Here is a 14344-nt window from a genome sequence, read left to right as displayed (position 1 = left end):
TTCAAAATTAATTTTTAAAAAAATTAAAATTTTTAATTTAAAATTAAAATTAAAAAATCTTTTTGGTGTAGGTCACTGGTACTTCCAGTGCCTAAAGGGGATCCAAGAGAGCTGGAGAGGGACCTGGGACAAGGGATGGAGGGACAAGACAAGGGGGAATGGCTTCACACTGAAAAAGGGAAGTGTTAGATGGGATATCAGGAAGGAATTCTCCTCTGTGAGGGTGGTGAGGCCCTGGCACAGGTTTCCCAGAGAAGCTGTGGCTGTCCCTGGATCCCTAGAAATGTCCAAGGCCAGGTTGGATGGGGCTTGGAGCAACCTGGGATAGTGGGAGGTGTCCCTGCCCATGGCAGGGGGTGGAACTGGTTGATTTTTAAGGTCCTTTTCAAAGTGCCTCTATGAGTAAAAGAGTTTTTCTTCTCTGAACACCTTAAACAGAGTTCCTTTAAAACTTGAAAAAGAAGTGAGTTTAACAGAGTCAACTAAAAATAACCAAAGCAAAGGAGAAAGGAGCAGCCACAATGGAAGCACATTAACCTCAACAAGCCACAGGAAGCTGCTTGCTCGGGGAAAGGTCAGGATTAAATACTTCAGAGCAAAAAATCCTGAGGGTTGGGAGCATGGATTCACTGAAGATGATTTCTCAGCCTTTGATGACACTTCCTGAAGTGGCCCTGGCCCAGCAGAGCACAAACCTCAGTGGCCCTGCAGTAGGAGGTATCTCAGGGTGCTTGAGGCAACAGGAAGAGGGAACAGATTTTGTCCAACTTGATATGTTGGGTAATTTGATTTACTTTTTGACCCTGTGAGTAAATGGCAGTAAAGGTCAGCTGGGAAAAATACCAGCTTATCTTTGTCTGAAAGGATAAAGAGAAAGGAAGGTTTTTCAGAAACACAGGCCTGAGGGAGAACGTGGAAAATCTGAAGACTGGGGAAAATGTGGAACTAGGAAGGAAGGGATGTGGGGCAAGGTCGAGTGGCAGGAGATCCTGGAAAGCAAAAGAGCCAGGAAACAATGTGGGGAAGAAACAAACAGCAAATAAAGGCTGAAATAAACTTGGGAGTGGGGAATGAAAAGAGAAAGACAGAAGAACTGATTTCTCAGCTCAGTGGAGAGGTGTAAGACAGGCTATCCTTGACCTTGTCAGCACAGCTTGGTGTGAGAGCAGATACTCATCTCACACTCTCACTGGTACCTCAGCAGCCAGGCCCTGCAGCAGGAGGTGACAAAATAACCACCTACAAAGCCAATGAAGACAATCTCGGGCATAAAAGCAGAGATTCGTGAACTGAAATTTCAGTAAAATAGGACTGAACTCTGCCAAACTCCCCTGGTGTTACTGCCTGCAAGCCTACAAAGCCAGAGCACACACAGGGGATGGGATTGTCCATCAACCAAACAGCACATCCCGACCTCCTTTTGCAGTCTGGCTCTTACTGAAATCAGTGGACACTCTGGATCCAGGGGATCTCAGAGGGGAGTGGCTTTAAGCTGAAAAAGGGTGGATTTAGGTTGGATATATTGGGAAGGAATTCTTGGCTCTGAGAAGGTGAGGCCATGGCACAGGTTGCCCAGAGAAGCTGTGGCTGCCCCGTCCCTGGAAGTCTCCAAGGCCTGGTTGGATGGGGCTTGGATCAACCTGGGATAGTGGAGGGTGTCCCTGCCCATGGCAGGGGGTTAGAACTATATGATCTCCAAGGTCCCTTCCAACCAAAACCATTCTGTCACTCTATGATTCCATGATAAAACAACAATAAAAGAAAGAGATCATTCTACAGTCTGTGGAATTCAATAAAGAAGAAAAAACCCTTGATGAAAAAAGATCACAAGATCAAAACAGACACAGAAACATTGCTTGCTAAAGCATCCTCTGATTTTTCTTTGCAGGAAATATTGACTAGTTCTCCCAAAAGCCAAGAGCTCTGTTTGAAGGAGTGACACACTTCAAACAGAAAATAATGCACCGAATTCTCTGACAGTTCAGTGGGGAACAAAAAGGCTGAAATGAAAGAAACTCCTGGGACAGATTTTTTATCACAGTTGCGTTACTGGAAATCCAAAGTAATTCCATGGATTCTAACGGGGCTGCTGTGGATTTGCAGTTGTAAGGCTGATCTGCTTCAGGTTCTGCAAAAGAATCTTGACAGTTATTTAAGCAAACATTAACATCAGCTAGAAAACAACTTCACCGGGGGATGACAATCGTCAGTAGATGCTGTAATCCTGTGGTTATCAAGTTATATGAACTTGAGGGCTTAAGTGGACACTCCTGTGTCCATGTTTAGAAACCCAAGCAATATATTTTATAAATATTGAGTATCTGTCATTTCCAAGTGAGAGCTTTGTGGAGCTCAGAACTTCCTGAAGTGTCATTATGCTCAGATACATTTTCAGCTTTGTTTTTTAGAGTTGGATAAACAGTGGGAAAAGTGTTCCATGAGAACTTACTTGAATCCTGGCTCAGGCACACTCTTGTCACTGAGAAAACTTGAGGTTTGAGTAGTTCTTTGGATCCCACAGCTTTGCACTAAGGATAAGCAAACTATTTGGATGGCAGCAGTAATGATCCCAAACTCATTAAAAATGTCTGTGCCACTTAAAAAAGGCTTTTTGTTTAATTTTTGAATTTGTACGGAAGCCACAAATCAGGCCAACCCTTCTCCCCCATCTCCAGATCAATACAGAAGGTCCCAGTGCAAGCCTTATCCTTCACTTGGACATGGATGGATCCAAAGGCCAGAGCAGAATTAAAACACAACATTTTCACACATCTTGAGACCGAACACATCTGGAGATATTTCTCAGTTTTAATTCCTGGAAATTTTTGATTAAATCAGTTTTAAGGGTTATGTTTGTCACAAAGAGAACAAGACCTGACACAGAACAGCCACAGCTAATGATCATCATCTTTCTTTTGACCTTCTTCTAGACTGTGTTATCCATTCCTCCACAATAGTTAAACTAAGCTCCTTGAGAGCTTCCTGAAGAGAAGGAACTCCATCCTGTTCCCTGTAATTCACTGTGTACACTTCAACCATCATTATCAACATCATTATCAAATTTATGCACCTGACATTTAATATGCTTGTGAAACTTTTGGAGTGCTGGAACAGATGCATAATCAAGATCAAGAAATTCAAAAGCCTGAACTAGGAGCCCTTCAGAACGATCCCAGATGCCACTGAGCCACGTGAGAACACATTTACAGGCTGATGGAAAGGTTTTTACCCCTGTGTTGGCATCACTGCAGACTCTTCTATGTTTCCTCCCCACCGGTATGACCCAGGACTCACAGGAGATCTGTGTCCAGCTGGGGTGGAGACTCAGATGGAGTAGGACACCTCAAACAACACTAAACTCCTGTAGGCAAGACAAATCAACCCTTTAAATATTCATTTTCTGAATAACATGGAGATCTGCCCTGAAGATTGAGAATTCATCTGCCTAAGTAGATGAAAATTTGATGTCTACACAAATTGAGCATGTTTTTACATCACTGGGAAGCTGAGCAGAGCAAGCCACGCAAAGCAGGAAATGTTTTATTTACAGCCCACTCTTGGAGTCAAATCCATTTGATATTTACATTAGTTTATTGTAGGGCAATTTCTAACATCAGTTTAAATGTCCAATATAAGCTTCACATTCACAGTGCAATAAAGCAAATGGCTTCTTTGCTGACCTCCGTGACCTGCCAGATGAAAAAATGATTGCAAAATAGAAAATATGGTTCCATCATGTTGTTCATAGTTGTAATTTCAAATGCATGATTAGCTGTATTTGCATCAGTCACAGGGCCAAGTGAAAGGCCCTGCCTTTATCAAGTGAACACAAGATATGCAGAATTGAAAGCTATAAAAAAATCTTGCCTTGCTCAGCATTGATAAGAGCACAATAAAATGAGCTGTTGCTGCATCCAGGGAACAGAAATAACACGCAGTTGGCTGAACTCAGCGTAGGATGGTGGCACTTCTCTGCCTCAGGGAATGCCCTGTCCCAGGAAATCTTCCAGGCCAGGTTGGATGGGGCTTGGAGCAACCTGGGACAGTGGGAGGTGTCCCTCCCCATGGCAGGGGGTGGAATGAGATGAGCTTTAAGGTCCCTTCCAACCCAAACCATTCTGGGATTCTGGGATAAATTCCACAAAGGAAGCACACGTGGGTTGTTAATCAGTGCTGACAATAGGACGGGTCAGCTCCCTGATATTTATTGCAAGAAATTCAAACAAGCCAACTACAATATTAGAGAATCACAGAATCATTGAGGCTGGAAAAGATCTCTGAGACCATCGAGTTCAACTTTTGACTGATCTCCATCTTGTCACCCAGCCCAAAGCACTGAGAGCCACTGAGTGCCTTGGACACCCCCAGGGATGGGGACTCCACCACCTCCCTGGGCAGCCTCTTCCAATGCCTAATCACCTTTTCCAGAAAGAAATTCTTCCTATTGTCCAACCTAAACTTCCCCTGGTGCAGCTTAAGACTGTGTCTTCTCCTCTGTCCTTTGTTCCCTGGGAGCAGAGCCCGACCCCTCCCAGCTCCCCCCTCCTGTCAGGGGGTTGCAGAGCCAGAAGGTCCCCCCTGAGCCTCCTTTTCTCCAGGCTGAGCCCCCCCAGCTCCCTCAGCTGCTCCTGCTGCTCCAGCCCCTTCCCCAGTTCCATTCCCTTCCCTGGACATGCTTCAGCTCCTCCATGTCCTTCCTAAATTGAGGGGCCCAGAACTGGACAGAGGACTCGAGGTGTGGCCTCACCAGTGCCAGCACAGGGGAAGAATCACTGCCCTGGCCTTGCTGCCACACTATTGCTGGTACAGTCCAGGTGCCATTGGCCTTCTTGGCCACCTGGGTACACCTGGCTCACATTCAGCTGCTGTCAGCCAGCACCCCCAGGGCCTTTTCCAGTTTTCCAGCCACTCTGCCCCAGCCTGGAGTGCTGGAGGGGGTTGTTGTGGCCAAAATATAGGACCTGGCACTTGGCCTTGTTGACCCTCACGACATTGGCCTCAGACCATAGATCCAGCCTGTCCAGATCCTTCTGCAGACCCTTCCTACCCTCCAGCAGATCCACATCCCACTAAACTTGGCTTCATCCACGAATTTGCTCACGTCAGACTCGATTCTCTCATCCAGATCATCAATAAAGATATTAAACATTTAACACTGAGCCCCGGGGACACCACCAGTGACCAGATAACTGGATGCAGCCCCATTCCCCACCACCCTCTGGGCCCAGCCAGCAGCCAGTTCTTAACCCAGAGAAGGTGCACCTGTCCAAGCCATGGGCTGCCAGCTGTTCCAGGAGTATCCCATCCAGGAGGGGCTGCCAAAGGCTTTGCTGAAGTCCAGGTAGACCCATCCACAAGTTCATCCTAAATTCATGCCATTAATGCTTTTATCTCGCTGACACTGTCACCAGGAAATGTATTAGTATTAGTTTTCTGCTGTGAGGTGACCAAATTTTCTTGGAGTGACAAAGAACTCCAATTTTCTGCCATTTACAGTAACATGAAAAGAGTTTGCAACTGTTCACACAAAACCTCCTCATCCAGAGCCAAATGCAGCTTTCTCAGAGAGGGATGAACATTCAAAGGGTATCTCTGTAGCACAGAGAAGTGATTACAAAACAAAGAATGGCTCAGCTTATCAGATCAGCTTTGCTTGTTTTCCTGAGAGCCACCAACCATCAATCAGGAATCGAGTCACTGCCATTCACATCAGAGTGAAGCAGAGATAATTTGATACATAAAGCTCTGAATTAGACAGAATTTGAAGAGGAGTAAGCAGGTGTTATTTTTTTTATTGACTACTGTATTGCTTTAATAAAAACAATCTAATTTTCAAAGAGCTATTTAACTTTTCCCAGCCAAAAATCACATGAAAAATCACCTCCCAGGCGAAGCCTGTTCTAAACTCACACAGTACATCAGATAAAAACACAGATGAATGCTGGAAATTCACTCCACAAGGCATTCCTTCATGGAATTAAGCACTCAGAACTGCAGATCTCAAAGGTCTGTGAAGAACCTTTACTCCAGCTTCACAAATACAATCCCAACCCCCTCATCTCTTGTAGCTGCTGCTCCAAAGCTCATTGCACTGGCCAGAAAACTCCAGTTTTTCAATCTCTTTTCTCTAATATCAAATATAAAACTCTTGGGTTTGTACCTGAGGGTATTGCTGGTTTGTTCCCACATCATCCCACAAGTTTATGGAAGTTTCACAATATCTGTTCAACTGCTGAGCTGCAGAGACTGTTGCATCTTCTGCTGGCCAGTGCTGGTTCCCTGTTTCCCTTATCCTGCAGAACAGCTCCATCCATCACCCCTGCTCTGGATCCAGGCTGTGAGAGCTGGGGGGGTTCAGCCTGGAGGAAAGAAGGCTCAGGGAGACCTCAGAGCCCCTTCCAGAGCCTAAAGGGGCTCCAAGAGAGCTGGAGAGGGACTTGGAACAAGGGATGGAGGGACAAGACAAGGGGGAATGGCTTCCCACTGCCAGAGGGCAGGGTTACATGGGATACTGGGGAGGAATCCTTCCCTGGGAGGGTGGTGAGGCCCTGGCACAGGTTGCCCAGAGAAGCTGTGGCTGCCCCTGGATCCCTGGAAGTGTCCAAGGCCAGGTTGGACAGGGCTTGGAACAACCTGGGACACTGGGAGATGTCCCTGCCCATGGCAGGGCGTTGGAATGAGATGGGCTTTAAGGTTCCTTCCAATCCAAAACATTTTGTGATTCAAAGGAGGGGAGGGACTCAGTATATTCTTGGAAACTTAAAACACACAGTTAGTGCTTCACAAAACAAATGCAGCCTCTGATTCCGAAAAAAAAAATAATACAAACTTCTTCCCACCTTGATTTCACTCCCTGGATTACAATTGCCTTGATAATTCATTTGAAAACCAAATCCAGCTTGCAACTGTCTTGAAAATTGAGTAACCTCAGGTTCAACTGTATTAAAAAACTTCAGCTTCAGGCAAAACTGATGGAACAGCTCATTCACAGTGATTTCACCAAGCCTTGGCCCTCACTGTATGTTTTTCTGATTACACTTACATTGTGTTACCATTTACCAGCAACACTATTGTATTAGAATATATATCAGCCCTGGCTGACTCTGACTGCATGTTCTCAGCTTCATCAGCAGCTAAAGACACGCAGCTCGATGCATATTCAGGGCTGTGATGCCATTTCTCAGCTGTTGGAGCAGCTGCAGGAATCAGCAACAAGTTTCACAACTCGAAATAGATGCAACCTTGCAGGATCCTTGGGCTCAGGGCACATCCTGACTCTCATTCCCAGGCTGGTAATAAATCTCCTCTTCATTGTCATTTAATATAGAATTACAGGATCATTTAGGCTGGAAAAGCCTTCAAAGATCGAGTCCAACTGTTCCCCAGCACGGCCAAGGCCACCACTAATCATGTCCCCAAGGGCCACATCCACACGGCTTTTAATCCCTCCAGGGATGGGGACTCCACCACTGCCCTGGGCAGCCTGTTCCAATGGATGACCACCCTTTCCAGAAAGAAATTGTTCCTGTTATCCAACTTAATCCTTCCCTGGCACAATTGAGGCCATTCTCTCTCATCCTGTCCTTTGTTCCCTGGGAGCAGAGCCCATTCCCTCCCCCGGCTCCCCCCTTCCGTCAGGGAGTTGCAGAGCCAGAAGGTCCCCCCTGATCCCTCTTTTCTCCAGGCTGAGCCCCCCCAGCTCCCTCAGCCGTTCCTGGTGCTCCAGCCCCTTCCTCAGCTCCATTCCCTTCCCTGGACACGCTCCAACCCTTCAATGTCTTTCCTGAATGGAGGGGCCCAAAATTGCCCCCCAGGATTTGAGGTCTGGCTTCAGCAGTGCCCAGTACCAAGGTGTTGACTTCACCTGCTCGTGGTTGGCAGGACCAACTACAGCTACTGAAGATCAAACCCTCTTGAAACACCCATTTTGGTCCAAACTGGTTTGTTCTGCTCCTTCCAGCCCGTGCTGTTTGCTAAACACAGAGTTGAACACACTCTCCATCCTCCAGGGAGAAGCCAGTGCCTCAGGCAGCCAGTCTTGGGGGCAGGAATTCAAGACTGGGGTTGGATGGTTTCTATCCTCAGTAAACAAAATTATTTCCTTTAAATTATCAACTCTCCCCATCTTTCTGGAAAAAACCAACTTCCTCTATATCATTTTCTGGTTGAAGGCCATTCTTAGCTCTCTTCCAGGTCATCAGCTCACAAACACCTCAAGAGCACATGCACAATTATCCAGGGAACAAACAAACAAATGACACTTTGGGTTTATAATTTTGCTGTGCCAAAAAACTCCAGAGCCACCCATACACAGTGCAGTTATTGTACTTGCAGTATTTGTTAGCCCTTTCCCCCTTCGGTGCATGGAAAAATCAAGCACTGTGCCATTCCCACGTGTTTTTATCCATGATTATCTGGCACGTGTCACTGCCAGAAGAGCCTGATATTTATTTTAAATTGCTGCAATAATAAGGGAAGTGGTTGTATTAGATTTACATTAAAATCATGTAATGCAAAACATTTAATATGAAAAGGGATTCCTGAACAAATTGTTTGCTCAGTGTGTTTCCCATGCAACCACTCCACTGCTCCTGCAATACCTCAGTAGATAATACTGTAGATATTGTTGTTAATAATACATAGGAACCACAGATCCCCAAGGAATTTCAGTACATATTTGCTGTATTTCCTCAGCTGGCAACACCGTCCCTTCCTTCTCCACTTCAGTGCAAAAACAAACTCTACATGTGCTCACTTACAGTTGTGCCTAATTATATAAATGTACTAATTATACACACTTTTCAAATGGTGATAGACTTCAAAGTAGGTAAATTTTAAATGGTGCCATTAAGGAAATCTATTTGATGATGGAAATTTCTGTAATATCATCTTGCAATCTCCTACCTTGCAATTTTGCTTTCATGTCAGTATTTATTTAATGACAAATAACAGCAGAGAATAAAAGAGATGGGAAAGCAAATTAAAGCTGTAAGATTTGCAGGGTGATATTGGTCAGCAGATTCTAACAGAAAGGAATAAAAGGAATTTGAAAAAGCAGTGGATCTAAGGGAAATAACGAGAAAAAAAAGTTCTGAATGACAAATATGAACAGTGAACCTTGCGAAACCACTCTGTTAAATCACATAAACATCTGCAAGACTGACTTCTCCCCATGTGTTCAGCTACTCAGGAGAAAATATGTCATTGAACACCTCATTTACAAGCACAGTTCTCACACTGCTAAGAAAGACTTTCAGTTTATTTACTTGCAGTTCAGAGCACCTCTTTGCACACAAAATAATTCCGACTGTAGGTAGGAACCAGCCCTACGAGCTCCCCCAGAGCTCAACCCCCCCAGTCACACACACATTGGGGAACCCCAAACTGCTGCACAGGGTTTCAGCACCTGAACCTCCTCTTTGGGCCTTCTGACTGGCATATAAAAAATACAGTTGTTTACTTTTAACATTAAATATTCACCTCGGCTCCTGGTCCTTTAACATAACACAAGCGAAGTCATCATATAATTCAGCATATGAACATTGAGATTCTTTTAGCACTATTTAAGTCCAGTGATCTGATGACCCAGGCTGAGTGGGTTTTTTTCATATAAATTATAAGCATTTATATTCCAAAGAAATGAAAATAATTTCTATTTCATAAAAGTCATAAGAATTTCTATTTCTCTTCTGTAGAATCTGGATCTTGCTTTGAAAAGAGCACGAGGCAGCTCAGACAGCAACCACAACGCAGAGACACTGCAGGACACTAATCCCCCTGCCTTTAGTTAAATAATGGCTTATGTGGCAGGGAAGAGACAGAATCCATCTTCCCTGAAAAACAGGGCTGTACAGAAAGGGAATTGGTTGATCTTCTCTCACACAAATCCTTGTGTCAAAACAAATACTCTTAGTAAGTCATGGGCTGTCACATCCCATCACAGACATTTATGGAATGGCTTCATAGAAGCAACTTATAAGCAGCAGGTGGGTGATCCTGAGTCATGCAGCTCAAATATTGATCAGGACCTTCCCTCAACATTCAGGAACTCTTGGGTCTGAGATTTTGGGTTCACCCTTCTGAACCTACAGGGTTCAGAGATGCTGGAATAGCTTTAGGACCACGGTTTTCTGCTCTGGTGCAGCCACATGAAAAAAATCTCTTCCAGAGATTCAAAATATCTCTGCATAAGGACCTGTTTTTCTGAATGGTTATAAAATGACTCACACAAACCAACACATTCATAAAAGTTGGAATTTAAAGCAACTGTGATGCAAGTTCATTATTGGAACGAGGAGCTCCAGTAGCAACACAGAAAACGGACAGCACGAGGAGTGATGTTGTGCTCACTGGTGACATCTTTGACCTCTGCTCATATGGGAAGGAATTCCACACCCTTCCCAGTGTTACCTTTTGATATTCCTCCTTAGACCTCAAGGCAGCTTCCATCTGTTCCTGGGAGAACGTGTAGATAGCCGAGCGATACTGAGTGCCAACGTCATTGCCTTGCCTCATCCCTGGAAAGAGAGAAAACATGGAATACCATGAGGATCAACCTCTCCCCCTCCCTGGGCTGCTGGGAGAAGGTCAAAACACCTGAATTTCATGGAATCTTAGCACGGTTTGGGTTGGAAAGGACCTTAAACCATCTAGTTCCAATGCTCTGCCATGGGCAGGGACACCTTCCACTAAATTTAGGATGTTCCATGCAGCTGGATTGGCACAGCCTCTTCCAGCAGGTATTTTTAGGAAGCCCAAGCCTTTGGTTAAAGAGTCCCGAAGAGATTCAACATTGATACATCCATTTAAATGACATGCAAATGAAATATGAGCATTTCACATTTATTACATCACACAGCAGTCAAATCCAGATGCAAAACCTTCAGTAATTCAGCTGCACTCCCTGCAATCCATCTGAAAATATTCATTTTGAACCATGCAAATAGTTACCAAAAATGTTGATTTTACCAAAAAATGTTGATTTTACCAAGTGCTTATAATTTCTCTTGTGCTGGAGGAGTACAAATTAATGGCAGAAAGGTTCAAAATACCTTTGGAGAAAAGCAGTAACTCTCAGCACAGGTTGCCTGGAGAAGTTGTGGACTCCCCATCCCTGGAGGGGTTCAAGGCCAGACTGGATGGGTAATTTAGGCACAAAGGTTTTGTGATATTTAAATAATCCCTTCGAAAGGCTGGTTGTATGAAGTTGCCCATGTACAAATCTCCAAAATGTGAGATGGATTCTACCTGTGAAACTATAAAATAATGGGTCAAAGCAGAGAGAGGATGATTGCCCCCCTCAGGTGAGCAGCCCGCATCGGGTTTGGTGTTATGCACCTTGTTGGGAACACACCTTGTTCCCAATTTTGCACTCAAGAACATGATTTTTTGCTTTGCTGTAATAAAATGTGTTAATTCTGAGTTTTGTCTGGTGGTGTTGATGAACTTGGGTGAGTGAAAAAAAACAAGTGAAACTGGAAATCATCAGAGTTTGGCTTGTGACTGCCACCAGACTACAGAGGCCCCTTTGAAGATTTCCATCAACTCTCAGGACTATGGAGATGAAATGGAAAAGAAAATATATGTCCTGCTAGCCCCCAAGCAAAGGGCAGAGGGTAGAGAAAGAGCCTGTGATACTGGAGAAAAAGATACATCAATATATTATTATTCATTAAATCCTGGTAAGTTTTATTTCTCTTTGTCTTTAGAAGGCAACAGAAAAACGATTTAAAGGACAGGACAATAAACAAATGAAAACTGGCTGAAATATTTATGAACAAAGAGATACAGAAATACTTTAAAATACGTATTAGGGCTAAAATTCCTTCTGATGACCAACAGTTACATAAAAGAATCTGAAACCAAAACACGTTACAGAGTTTTCTGATTATTTGGGTGACGTTTTCACTGGTAAATTGTATCATTACACCTAAAAACAGTGACTGTGCTCTTCATCAATACTTAATAGTGTCAACTGCCAGGCAGATAATGTTTTGCTCATTCCTTTGCAAATGCTTTTCAGGGAGCTCTTGTAAATCCAGTGCTACTGAAGAATTAGGAACAAAATGAGTCCAGGTCAGGAAAGCCTTAGTTTTGCCAGGATATGTTAATGCTAATTGATGTCTGAGCTTAAGCATTAACATTTTACAAATCTATTTACTGCTTAACAAACTATTTAACAATCAACTAGGGAGTAGATCACAAAAATCTCTCTGAATGGGGGATCACTCCACAGTGGGCTAATTTCTACCATAAGTTTAAGACTATGAGTTTAGCACAAGCTCATGTGCTCTGGGAGAGAAGATAAGATTATTTAATATATGTATGTGCCACCAGGACAGAGTAACGGAGAAGCAAGTCAGCTAAATTAATTTATTGAAGAGAAATTTAAAGGAAGAACTGACTCTGGTTTAAAAATACATTTAGAGAGGGGGAAAAAAACCAGAGAAATAAAGATCTTTAGTCTTGTCAAAGTTGTTTAATGAGGTTGGGTAATTGAAAGCCAAAGTGTAAAAAAATGCAGATGGGAAATAAGGCAATATTCAAGCAGTAAAGAGTGTTTCTCCTTTGAGCAATGCACCTAAAGCCACATTCCATTCCTGAGGGCTTTAGATCAAGGACAGACATTTTCATAGAATCAGAGAATCATAAAACAGTTTGGGTTGAAAGGAACCTTAAAGATCATCTCATTCCAACCCCTGCCATGGGCAGGGACACCTTCCAATATTCCAGGTTGCTCCAAGCCCCATCCAACCTGTCCTTGAAGAGGGATGGGGTAGCCACAGCTTCTCTGGGCAACCTGTGCCAGGGCCTCATCACCCTCACAGCCAACAATTCCTTCCCAACATCCCATCTCTCCCTGCCCTCTGGCAGTGGGAAGCCATTCCCTGTGTCCTATCTCTCCATCCCTTGTTCCAGGTCCCTCTCCAGCTCTCCTGGAGCCCCTTTAGGCACTGGAAGGGGCTCTCGGGTCTCCCTGAATCCTTCTCTTCTCCAGGTGAACCCCCCCAGCTCTCCCAGCCTGGCTCCAGAGCAGAGGGGCTCCAGCCCTTGGAGCATCTCTGTGGCCTCCTCTGGACCCACTCCAGTAGCTCCACATCCTTGTGCTGTTGTTCCCCAGGGCTGGAGGCAGCTCTGCAGGTGGGGTCTCACCTGAGGGGGCAGAGGGGCAGAATCCCCCCCTCCCCTGCTGCCCACGCTGTGGGATCAGCCCAGGATACAAAAACTCCCAGAGCTGAACCATGTCAGTGATGAAAGTAGAAAGCTAAGGAGGATTCAGGCTGTGCAATAACAGCCCCTCCCAGAACCAAATGCTGGTTTGGACTGTTAAACCACCCCCACGGAACGAAGAAGACTGAACAGACATTTTATGTATTATCTCAAAGTGCAGCTTTAATGTGATCAAACATCTAAGCTAAAATGTCATTTATTTTCACTTGTTACTTAAATTAATTTGTACCTAAATCTCCCCCAATACATAACTAATATATTATCTAAGCCACAAAGACTTTGGGATGACAAAATAAATTCCTTGTAATAGACACAACCAAGTGCCACTGTTGCTGTTGTTATTTGTAATGTCCCTCACACAGACAAACTGACATCTCAAGGGTCCATCACTGACTTTTTAAAACCCTCTGGCAAGTCCTATTTTCTGAGATACACTAACTCAATGAGTAGCAAACAAGGCAAGAAATTCAATTTACTAAACAACTGTGGTAGGATGATTGAGCTTAACAAACTTAACAATCTTGTCTTTTAAAAAAACCACATTTACTGAATAAAAAGTGACCTGTGCTTGGCTCTCTAAAAATTCCACAAGGTATTTGTGCTTAAGTTCTTAACTGGCAGAAGGAATAATTCCTACAGAACATCAGGAAAATGCTGGTTTCCTCCAACTGTGCTCCAAGAAGTCTTAAAGTCATTCAACCTGACAATTTAGGGACAGTTTTTAGGGTAGTTCCGGGGGATAAATCTCTTCCTGAAGGACATAATAAATAGGTAAATCTGTCAGTAGGGCCTGATCCTCCTTTTCATTTGAGGCTGAGATCATACACAGGTTCCTAAAGTTGTTAAGAAAATATATTACCCCTGAGGAATCATGGAATGATTTAGGTTGGACCTCTAACCTCTAAGATCATTGAGTCCAACCATTTCCCATCAGTGCCAAGGCCACCACTAACCCACGTCCCCAAGTGCCACATCCACATGGCTTTTAAATCCCTCCAGGGATGGAAACTCCGCCCCTGCCCTGGGAAAATACCTGTCTCCCTGACCAGGTGATCAGGAACACATCCAACAGGGACAGGAACAAACATACCCCGGAGTTGTAGGACTGGCACTT

General features: G+C 44.2%; 1 protein-coding gene across 2 annotated transcripts in view; it reads right to left on the bottom strand.

Moving 5' to 3' along the window:
- Positions 1-14344, bottom strand: part of MSRA (methionine sulfoxide reductase A) — a 256046-nt gene that overhangs the window by 80847 nt on the left and 160855 nt on the right. For both annotated transcript variants that reach the window (XM_017830482.1, XM_017830483.1), the window contains exon 5: positions 10411-10517. In XM_017830482.1, coding sequence (XP_017685971.1) covers positions 10411-10517 — 107 coding nt within the window. The remainder of the gene's footprint in view (positions 1-10410; positions 10518-14344) is intronic.

Source organism: Lepidothrix coronata, unplaced genomic scaffold (assembly GCF_001604755.1).
Source record: "Lepidothrix coronata isolate B3197 unplaced genomic scaffold, Lepidothrix_coronata-1.0 Scaffold179, whole genome shotgun sequence".
Lineage (NCBI taxonomy): Eukaryota > Metazoa > Chordata > Aves > Passeriformes > Pipridae > Lepidothrix > Lepidothrix coronata.
Note: the sequence above shows the minus strand (reverse complement) of the source record. Positions and strands in the feature narration are given on the sequence as shown.